The following is an 11,695-nucleotide window of genomic DNA, read 5'->3' as shown; positions in this document are numbered from 1 at the left end:
AAGCACTGAAATAGTACACTTACAAGTTTACTACAAGTACACATTGATATTAGTATACTTAGTACATAAAGTATACTTAAAAATATACCTGAACATTACTTAAGTATACTTCATAAAATTAACTTGAAGTATACTTCTTTTTCGTAAGGATATTCACTCATTTCTAATTCCGTCTAATAACTCAAAACAACAGGTGGAGCCTTTCACACACTAAATACTGAATCAATCATCCACACACAGCAGGCTAATGTTGTTTTGATAAGCACTAATACACACAAATATGTTTTTCCAAAGAATAAAGCTGAAGTATGTCATTTAAAATACAGTGTTACAGTCATCAATATTATTGCTTAAAATTTTACATGTCATTTTAACACAAGACACCTTTGTGAAAAAAAAGTAAGGAGACAACAGAGAAAAGACAATGATAGTTTATTTGTAACCTTATCTTGTGTATGAACTACAAACTCTGATCTCTATAATCGAACTCCATCTTTTTTTTTTTTTTTAAGGTCATGAAATAATGTTTACATGAAAATCAATCCAGTCGTCTTTTACAGCATATCTCGCTCTTTTTTTTTTTTTTGTTAAATCTTTTAGAACAGGTTGGCACATGTAAAATTAAAATTTAAAAAGTTTTTGTTTAGTTTTTTTGTTTTTATTTTCAAAATGTATTTTTATAGAAATCTACCACTAGAACAGCATTCCCTCTCAGAGACGAAAAGAAAGAAGTTACGTGGAACGGAGAGAAAAGCATCTCGTTCCCTCCTTAACCGAAACCCAAAACACAGATGTGTTCACATGATGGGACATAACAAACATACGAAAAATGTTTTTTTCCCAAAATTGGCAATTTAAGACAATGATCCAAATCCTCAAAACAATCAAACAAAATGCAACTGAAAGCAAGACTCAACTCAATGACTTGGTTTACTTTTGTGCTAAACTCCATAGACAATAAGGTTTTTCTTTCGCTGTAATGAACTTGTGTTCGGATTGGCGTCAATTTCAGTGACAACACAAAATAAAATCAGAAAGACAAGGAAGTGAATTAAGATTCGAAAGAGCAGCATATTCAGATGAAGAACAGTCTTTTTTTTTTGCACGCTTGGATATCTTGATTAGCAAATGTACCAGATGGCCTTTGCTTCTAATGGGCAGGAGGTACTCTCAAAAACTTTTTTTTGTAATGAACTGAAATAGCAAAGCTGACAAGCATAATTGCATTAGATATATTAAAATCAGAGTGCATCTGGTATGTGAACAAAATATTATACTAAAATGTTCAGCAAACGCCACATGGTATCAGTCGGCATCTACATTAAGAAGAGAAAAACAAGAGAAAAATCGTCCTGTCAGTCCCCTGTGCGTTTTGCATTAATTATGAATGGCCAAAACGAAACGCTAAGAATCTGAATAAAATGTCACAGGTTTATTGGTTTACTTCAAATTACCTATAGCCCTCTAGATTGCTTTATAGATTAAATGATGCACTTCAAATGAGTCCACTTTGGCTCTTTCACCCCGCCTCGCTCTCCAATTTGACTCTGAATGCATTTACAGTGTCAAACCAATGTCTGTCAGCTACTCACCGCCCCCACCCACCCTGTCCAAGGTCATTGGTTTCTATAGTGACCATCTCAGGCCATTCTGATTTCATAAATTAATTCATAATCTCAAGTCATCCACCCCTGCAGCCAAAGGCTACAGCATGTCTAAAGCCAAAGATAAATGTATCATTCTCGATCTGTGCCGAAAAATAAATAAAAGTGATTGAATATGACTAAGAAGTTTAAAAATAATTGCATAACTGCCTATAAAAAGATTGACAGCGATAGATAGAATATGGAAGAAAAAAAAAAAAACTAGGAAAAAATAACACAGTCGGTTTACAGAATCTATAAAGACGAACCTGTGGCATCTTTGGAAGCCTTAGATCTGAGCGGCACTGACTTTGCCCTCTTATTTAGGGTTCTATGTCTGGCTTTTAGACCATCCCAGAATGAATTCATTTAACTGTATCCATGGACAGCACCAAGAAAAAATTGACTGAAATGGAAATGGTCCATTTCCATGCTTTCGCCACATTTCCACTCTGTCAACCTTTGAAGAAAGGCCTACAGTCTTCGGCCTCCTGCCCATATAGCATTTGGCATAGAATGAGTGTGCTGCATCTGTGTATGAGTATTGGGAAACTTTAGTAGGGTATCAAGGGTGAACTGCCACAGGAACTCACAATTGCTATGATAAAGAAGATGAAGAAAACAGTTTAATAACATGAAGCTTATTTTAAGCTGGAGATACCTTAAAATGCATTTAAGAGCAAGTGGGCAGACCCCAAATGCTAACTTAATCCATAAATCTTCTGGTCCGAGCACAGAAACAATTTGAAATTAATTGCCCTGCATGCATTAAATAGACATGTGTTCCTGACATTTGGCCCGGTTTTAAATGGGGACATGTTTCCAGGGCTTTTTGTTCTAAATTTTAGGCTAGAGAAGCCAGGTATACATCTGCATATAATTTATAGCAGCCATCCTTGCTGAGAAATTAGCTGGTTTAAACTCGTCTCCCAAACTGTCCAATTTAAAAAGCATCAAAACCCTTTCTAAAACTGGCCAACAGATGAGTCTGACCAGGCTGAGAGACCAACTATGACCAGCAAACCTGCTTAAACTAGTTTAAAAAGCATATTTTTCAGCAAGGGTTACTGAATAATGTGATATTTTCAAATATCATTAATTAAGGGGGAGTCAAAAAATTAATCATTTAGAATTAACGTGATCAATTTAAACAATTATAGGGTGGAACGTTTTCTAATATGACAATCTCTAACCTAATATTTAAAAGTATTGACACTAAATGTGAATCTTAAAGTTTCAGACAGATGGAAAGGTTTCAGATTCAGCTGCAAATGACTTTGAATTGGGTCCTCACATACATAACATACTTAAACAGAGTTTAAAAGCAAATTAGTAAACCAACAACTCTTAAAATAACATTCAAAAACATGGAGAAATAATTGCTGGAAAAATAATTGCTGATTACATCTTTTCTTGATTAAACCACAATAGTTATTTTCCTTAAATAAATAACTTCTGTTATGTAAAGACACTTTTGAAACGGTTGACGTACACTCAACTCCCAATGTCCTTTTCTACCTGTCAACATCTTATTCTTATACGTCTTGCATCGGTCTACTGTCTTTGTTTCGACAATCTTCAAAATCGATATGTCACATACTGTTCCTTAAGAGTTTTAGAGGTCTTTTTTTTTTTTTTCGTTTAATCCCCATTATGAAAAGCAGTTCAGATCTGGGTTTCTTGTACATTGTCTTTTGAGCTGGCCCGAATTAGCAAAGGTTCGTGGGCGGAGCTGTGTATAGAATTGATGGTGGAGGCGTGATTGTACACAGTCTTGTAAGCAGTGTAATGATTCAGGTGCTCATGCTCCAGTGGGGGAAGGGCGAGGTGGCCCTCCATGTTAGGTCCACCCGTCACGCAATCCTCGTCTACGTTGATAATCTCAATGGTTCGTGTCGGCGCGTGGTGGTTTTGCTGGTGATGCTGTTTGCGCATTTTATAAAAGATGATCAGCATGACGGCCGCCATCAGCGTGATGGCCACAAAGCAACCAATGATGATCTTCGTGGTCTTCATGACCTCATCCAAGGTGTTGAGGGAGCCGTCGATCAGGGCCGTGACAGGGATGGTGTAGGTCTTATCGGTGGCCTTGGTGGACAGTGGCGTCCGTGCTGTGGTGGTGGTGGTAGTAGTGAAGGAAGGTGGTAAAGTCTCCCAAATTCCAGAAGAAGGAGTTGGGGCGCCTTTCTGCTGTACTGTGGGGTGGCCCTCATCATGTGACGATTCTGTGGTCTCGACGGTAACTGTAGTGAAATAACTGAAGCTGCTGTTCTCTGTCGAAGACACATTAAGAGTAGCGGAGGCTGTTGTGTTGCCTGCGGAGTTGCTCACCATACAAGTGTATGTTCCAGTGTCCTGCATCGTGACATTGGTAAAGTTTAACGTCCCATCGTTGAGCACGGAAATGCGTATCTTGTATGCCCCATGCGTCATGATGGACCCATTGGGCGTGATCCAGCTGACTGAGGTCAAAGAATTCGCTCGACATTTCAGTTCTGCTGCCATTCCCTCAGTCACGTTCAGGTCCGCCGGAGGCTCCACGATCACCGGTGCATAACAATGGAAATAGTTCTGGTCGAGTTCGCCGATGTAGCGCCCTTTGTGGCTGGTAGGTGACGCACAGCGGGCACAGCAACTGGTGTTGGCTGGCACCATTTCCTTTAGCCACCAACTGAGCCAGAGGATGTCACAGTTGCAGTTCCAGGGGTTGTGGTGCAAATGTACCCTCTCCACGTGGTGTAGTGGGGTGAAGAGGTCATGAGGCAGGAGGGTAAGGTTATTATGGGCCAAATTGAGCTCCACAAGGGACTGAAGATCATCGAAGGCATTTCTCTCAATAGTCTGGATCTGTGCATGCATCATCCACAGTTTCTGTAAGTGGACAAGGCCTTTGAAAGACCCTGGCCTAATAATAGAGAGCTGGTTTCCTGACATCTCCAACTCATCCAAACGAACAAGAGGAATAAGGTTGGGGATCTCCTTCAAGTTGCACATGCCCAGGTTCAGGTACCGCAGGTTGCTGAGGCCTTCAAAGGCACCTTCTGAAATATAAGTGAGCCTTTTCAGCTCGCCCAAGTCCAGCCTTCGCAGTGATGGTACACGGTTGAAGGCATAAGAGGGTATACTCTCAATAGGGTTATTCCTCAACCAAAGCTCCTTAAGTTTGGACAGGTACTCAAAAGCCCCATTGGGGATTGTGGTTAAACGATTATCGAAGAGCTCCAGAGTGTTGAGGTTGGCCAGCCCGTTAAAAGCTCCGATTTCAATGGTGCGGATATGGTTTTTGCTGAGCTGCAGGATCTCCAGGTGCCTCAGATGCTTGAAGCTGTCAACCCTAATCACCTGGATGAGGTTCTCCTGAAGGTTCAGGTACCTTGTGTTGGTGGAAATACCATCAGGTACATCTCGAAGGGAACGTCGTGTACAGATGACCTTGCTGAACTGGTTGCTACAAGAGCAGACGGAGGGGCAGGTCTGTGCTCGCACCAGGCCAGCCACCACCAGAAGCTGCAGGGCCAGTGACAGCACGAACAATGGGTCGGACAGGGCCCGGTTCCACCTAGGACCTCTCATCGTCTGCTGCATCAGGGAGGAGGTCATCTTGTTTATCATTCATAATTCGCTGACAGGTTCTCCACTCTTTGGGAAGGGTTATATTAGGCCAAACTGCAAAAAAAGAGAGAGAGACATAGAAAGAACCATGTAAGATTTGGAATACTAACTGATTGACACAAATCAATGCTAATACAGATATATACAATAGATAAAACATACTAAAATGTCATCATTTTATTGGGTTTCGGTTGCTTATTTGCACATACTCTTTAGTGCCTGATTCACAAAATTAGCCAAAAACACTGCCATAAAAGCTGTGCTGCAATCAATTTACATGGCACAAATCTCCACTATAAGGGCTTAACTGTCTAATAAATAAGAAAATTGGAAAAACTAGGGAAAAAATAAACAGCACTGTTGCAATCTTGAGAACATTCTTTGTCACATTAACACACAAGCACAGACAAACGTACAGAGGAACAGCCAGTCGCTGTACTCTAGCAATGAAAACAATATCTCTTGTATAGCCACACAAGCCCATTTTGCCCAGTGGAAGTGAATCACAGACAAAACATTTTTCACACACACATGCATCGCAGGTGACCTTAAAGAGTGTTTCATATCCATTTCTTTCTTTTTTTTTTTTTTCTTTTTTTTTTTTTTTTTTTTGTGGTGTCTGTGAGTTCATGTATTTGCACGCACACCACTTTCAATCTAAGTCACATAAAGCTGCACCACAATATTGGGTCTGCTTTCTCCGTTTCCCCCTCTCCTCAGTCAGGGAGATATGAGCTGCCTTGTCTGTCTGTGTCACTTTATTTATTCTTGCAGAGGAGGCATAAATAAAAGCACGGCTTCCCACCGATCCTTCAGTCAACCCTACGTATCTAAAGCGAACACACACTTAAAGACATGCGTGTGACTGGACTGAGAATGAAACCTGGGACAGGAAGTGTGTGGACAGACGCATGTTGCTCCCTCGTTCCCTCAGTTGAGTATGTGACTCACTTTAGTGTCTATTCTGAAAGGAATTGGTCAGGTCAACTAGTTTATTAGTCATCAACCAGCTGACTAGTCAATTGAGTCTAGATTTAGAGTTTTAGATCTAGTGTAGATCTGTTTTTTTCCTCACATTTGTTTTAGCTTTAGCATTTTTAGCATTAATTTATATTTGTATTTATGCATTTAGCAGATGTTTTTATTTAAACATAAAATGCTTTTACACTTGCACTCAAGATACTATATATAATCTTTCAGTTCATACACTCCCTGATAACCAAAGCCATGGCATTAGCATTGCTAGTGGCATGCTAGTTTAAAAACACAATTTCTCTAACGTTAGCATGTGTTAGTTTTGAAAACTTGTATTGAAACCCTGAAACTCTTTTTTTACTATGTTTATTAGCAGCAACATTTCATAATCGATTAGCCAGTGGGTTGTCTTGAAGAAGAATTATATAATTAGTTGGATTTAGGGTCATGTGTAACTAGGCGAGACTTTTGTAGGGGCGTTTAGATTAGACTCATTCTTACTTTGAGCACTAGAGAATCTGCTCACAGTCGGTTTTGTAGGACCTTAAGAAGAACCGTTGAACATGGATGTTCTTCCCTCTAGGCATTACAACACGATGTAGAAAGCATTGCAAAACTGTTTGTACCACTATTCACTCTCTTGCTCGCCTTTCCTCTTCCTCTCGGCAGGGTGCTGGTCTTAACCTAATAATGACTGCCATAACAATCAATTATTTCATCGCAAATCTACTTGTACTGCTGCCCTGAAGTCTTAGACTGCTGGTGATGATCACACATGAAACTCAACCATGTTATCACTAAACGTTTTGAAGGAGAGTGACTTTCAGTATAACAATATGCCCATTTTTACTCCATTTAATCAAATTTCATGCACAGATAATTGTAATATATATCTTGTATGTAAATGCTCAATTACAACAAAAGATAAAGCTTTAACATCATAAATCTTAAAAAAAAGAAAAAAAAAGAAAAGAAGCCCTGCTGGATTCAAGTGCGGGGTCCGGTTTATCTTCCCAGATTTGATTTTACACTAATAAAATTGCATAACACAATCTAGGTTGCTCCAAGTCGAGAGAGAGAGAGAGAGAGAGAGAGAGAGAGAGAGAGAGAGAGAGAGAGAGAGAGAGAGAGAGAGAGAGAGAGAGAGAGAGAGAGAGAGAGAGAGAGAGAGAGAGAGAGAGAGAGAGAGAGAGAGAGAGAGAGAGAGAGAGAGAGAGAGAGAGAGAGAGAGAGAGAGAGGGGCAAACAAAAAAGCACTCCACAAAAATCCTGCTGCTTCTCAAACAATGAGCCTGGCAAAATTGGATTTCGTGTGGGAAGGGAATTAGATGAAAAAATGATAAACAAAAAATAAGATTATGAAATGAATACATTTTTAAACTTCTGGCCCAGTAAGAGATGATGAAGCAGGCGGCAAACGATTCAGCAGGGAGGGAGGTAAAGAAGAGGATCAAGCGGCGGAAGCCTTGAAAGGTGTGAGGTGTAACGAAGTGAATTAATTTTTTCAAATAACATGAAAGTGAATGCCATTGCTGCTGACATCAATGCGGCTGTGTGCTTCTTTACAGCGGGCTAGAAAAGCTTCTGTACTTTCCTTCACACGGCAGGGTGAGCAGGTTGAGGTGAGAACAATTATGGCAATCATACAGTTCTGCACAAAATAATCAAATGTCAAGAGCCGTTTTGGATTACTATGGTGTTCATCTTCGAGAGGAGGAGAAAGATAAGGGAAGATAAGGGTGGAAGAAGAGAAGAGGAGGTGGTGGTGGAAGGAGAAGAGTGGGGAAAGAAGGAATGAAAGAGTAAGAGATGGAAGAATAAATATGATGAGGAAGGTGAAAGGAAGATGAAAGTAGGGAAAAGGGGAAGGGGAAATAAAAAGGAAGAAGAAAGGAAGAGAAGGAAGAAGGATAGACGAAAAGGAAATATATCGACATGAGGAAGTGAAGTAGAAGGAGAGGGAAGGGAAGGGAAGAAGAACATAAAAGGTAAATGAAGATGAAGTAGAAGGGAAAAGGGGAAGAAAACTATGAAAAGTGAAAGTCAGGAAAAAGAAAAAGGAAAGAGAAAATAAAAGTGAAGAGGAATGTGAGGAAATTGAAAAAGGACAGAAAAGAAAGAGGAGGAAGAGGGAGTAAAGTGGGAGAAAGATAGAAGTAAAAAGTGGAAGGAGAGAAGAAAAGGAAGTAGAAGAAAATGGAAGAGGAAATAAGTGCACAAGAAGGTTGGGGCAAGGAGAAGAGAAAAGGAGGAGGAAGAAGAGAGGAAGATAAAGTCAAAGGGAAGATGAAAAAGTAAGTAGGAGGGAAAAAGAAGGAAAATAAAAAAATACAAAAGATAGGATAAGAGTAAGTAGACAGGAAGAGGAAGAATGGAAGAGATGAATAGGAGGGAGATGGCAAAAAAGAAAAGAGAACTGGAGGAAGCAGAGAGGAAGATGAAGTAAAAGGGAAGAGGAAACAGAAAAGGAGTAAGGAGAGAATAAGAGGAAGTAGAACGGAAGAGGGAGAATGCAGGGGGAAATTGAAGTGTAGACGAAGGTGAGGGCAAAAAAAGAGGAAAGAGAAGACAATGAAAGAGCAGGCGAAGCGGGAGACAAAGTAAAAGGGAAGAGGAAAAGGAAGAATGGAAGTAGGAAAGATAAGGAAGGAAAACAGAACAAGAAGAGAAGAGGAGAAAGGAAAGAGGAAGAAAATGTACATGAGAACAGAAAAGAATATAAAGGGAAAATTAGGAGGAAGACCAAGGAGAGGGGAAAAGGAAGTACAAAAAGACTAGAAGAGGAGGATATTTTTGACAAAACAAATAAAGAAAACATCTACATGTGCATTGCCATCGTCATTTGGCAACACACCCAGGCCACAGATGAGGGTAAAGCTGAGCTATGAGTAATGCTGTCGTATAACAAACATGTCATATCAAAACTGCTCTATTCAAAACCCCAAGGTATTGAGAAAATTAAAGATTTCCTTTAGATTTTTCAATCGCAGTCAGAGAGAGGCCCTGAGCCAGGTTTCATTTATCTGCAGGCCTGCTAGAGCACAATTCATAGGTATGCTGGATAGCATCAATAAACTATGATAGTTCAGCCATTGCTTTACAAGACTGGGAATTGCATCATATAAATGAAAGCTGGAGTGGAAGTTCTCCACAGGGTCATCCATCTACAGCCGGATGAACAGCTGATGGACGGTAGAATCACCAGTTACCTGCAGCAGCAGTGGTAACCTTCAGATGTTATGATAAGACGCGTACAACAGCACACGGCAAAAATAGTGAAGTAACACCAAATGCTGTCGTTAATATCGGGTTACATTTTAGACAAGTCAATGTGTCTATTTTAACTTTGCCAATGAAAATATTTCTAAATGCACAGAGTACAATTGGATGTTTACATGACATCTAAATTACATTTTTAAATGAATCTCTTATAAATAGTAATATTAATTTCTCGACGATTCAATGTTTTGAAGATCGATTGAGAATGATTCACTGACTCACTCAGATGGTCACTTGTTTCATTCCTGAATGAATCAGTGTTCTGTAAGAATTGGATGAGTGAATGCTTCTGTGACTCACTCATGAATAGTAATTAGCTTAATTCCTGAATTAATCAATGTTTTGAAATAACTGGTTGAAAATTATTCTATGCATAACTCCGAGATCACTAGTTTATTCCTGAACTGAATGAATTGGATGAGTAAATGTTTTAGTGACTCACTTATTAAAAGTAGTTTAGTTCATTTCTGAATTAATCAATGTTTTGAATGAATCAGTTCTGAATATTTCAGTGACTCACTTATAAGGATGGTTGTTTAATTCCTGAATAAATCTATGTTTTTAACAAATTGGACGAATTAATGCTTTAGCCACTATGCATAATGAGCAATTAGGTGTGTTCGGCTTGAAGTGGCACTGCACAGATTGATCGGTGTATGACATAAAAAAAAAGATAAAAAAAAGTTAAAGCATGCGTAGCCGTCTTTTATGAATTGGACTAATGTTTTTTAGTAATTGATTGAAAAAGATCCAATGACTCACTCAAAGACAGCCACTTTCTTATTCCTGAATGAATCAGTGTTTTGAACAAATTAGATGAGTGAATGCTGAGAGACACAATGCTTCCTGAGAGAATCAATGCTTTGACTGAATCATTTTTGTGAATAATTCTCTTGAATCGCTTTTAAAAACAGGCACTTTATTGCCACCTACTGGCATAATGATGCAATTTCAAACACAAACGGACTGATGTAAACAGTAGTCCACTGCTGTCGGACTGTTATGTTCTCTTGGAAAAAGATTCATGGAGCAGACTGACTGCTGTATAATTTAAAATACATTCCAGTAAATGTAAACAATAAGAATTTGGTAGAAGATCATTTCAAGCTCCCCATAAGGCCATGCACCATGCAAAGACAGTTTCTCCCTCTCAGTAATCCTGTGAATTCTGCAGCAAGGAGGATCTTGGTTCCACTAAAAAAAAAGAGGGATGAAAAGGATGAGTCATGCCAAATCAGTAAAGAGCAACAGTGTTTCATGTATAGGGCATAGCGGAACTGCAGCTCCTTCGAGAACGGGGGAGAAAGACAGAAAAGCGGGAGGGGGGGATAACGGCATCCATCACTGTACGCTCATACTCAGGAATGGTACGGAACAAAGTATGTGGGCTCCGTCAGACAGTCGCAACTGGAGGTTACAGCAAGGAAATGGGTTTTGGCAACCGTGGAAACAAAGCAGACTATCTGTTAGCACCGCGCAAGTCCAGACCCCCGCGGCGGTGGCAGGTGGAGACGCACTGGCAGGGAGAGTGGTGGAAAGGCCCCTACAGAGAAAGACGAGGCAAGCACTGTCAGGAAAAACTCGCCTGATGAGAAGAAATGGAAAGAGGTGTCTGGATGTACACAATGACAAGATGGCAATACATGAAGGCTGATAGATAAGGGTGATATAAATACTGGAGCTCTTTGAAGAGTTCTACAGAACGACAATCTAATGACATGCGGGATACAAGCAGGTCAGCTGCATTTTGTACAGCAGGGAAATTAAGGGGAAAACGGTGCAATAAAATGGTGGGGATTCCATTAAGGCAAATTCTCTCTCTCTCTCTCTCTCTCTCTCTCTCTCTCTCTCTCTCTCTCTCTCTCCAATATTATTCCCAACCAGAGGACATTCAATGCCGCAGCTGGATAAGTGCATCACATGAAACTGAATGGATTCTTCTAGATGTTATGAATGTGTATTCATTCAATAACATCCATGTCTAAGACCAGATGATGAATGATTTCATCTAGAGCTTTTTCCACAATGAAGAATCACTTTTATTCTGCACTGTGAAAAGTGATCAATTAACTTAAAGTGAGGAAACCCGTTGCCTTACAATTAAGTAAATAAACTTCATGCGTAATTGAAAAAAATAAGTTAAGTGGAATTGTCAAGTTCACATAACTTAATTTTTTCAATTACAC

At 39.6% G+C, this 11,695-nt stretch overlaps 1 protein-coding gene across 2 annotated transcripts in view; it reads right to left on the bottom strand.

The window, feature by feature from the left end:
* Nucleotides 1–415: 415 nt before the first annotated feature.
* The window catches only part of lrrc4ca (leucine rich repeat containing 4C-a), a 72,163-nt gene continuing 60,883 nt past the window's right edge, over nt 416–11,695 (bottom strand). For both annotated transcript variants that reach the window (XM_082159889.1, XM_082159890.1), the window contains exon 3: nt 416–5,309. In XM_082159889.1, coding sequence (XP_082016015.1) covers nt 3,309–5,255 — 1,947 coding nt within the window. In that variant the 5' untranslated portion in view covers nt 5,256–5,309 and the 3' untranslated portion in view covers nt 416–3,308. The remainder of the gene's footprint in view (nt 5,310–11,695) is intronic.

The sequence above is a fragment of the Leuciscus leuciscus genome, assembly GCF_965113295.1.
Source record: "Leuciscus leuciscus genome assembly, chromosome: 25".
In the NCBI taxonomy this organism is placed as follows: Eukaryota; Metazoa; Chordata; class Actinopteri; order Cypriniformes; family Leuciscidae; genus Leuciscus; species Leuciscus leuciscus.
This window is presented reverse-complemented; position numbering and strand designations above follow the sequence as displayed.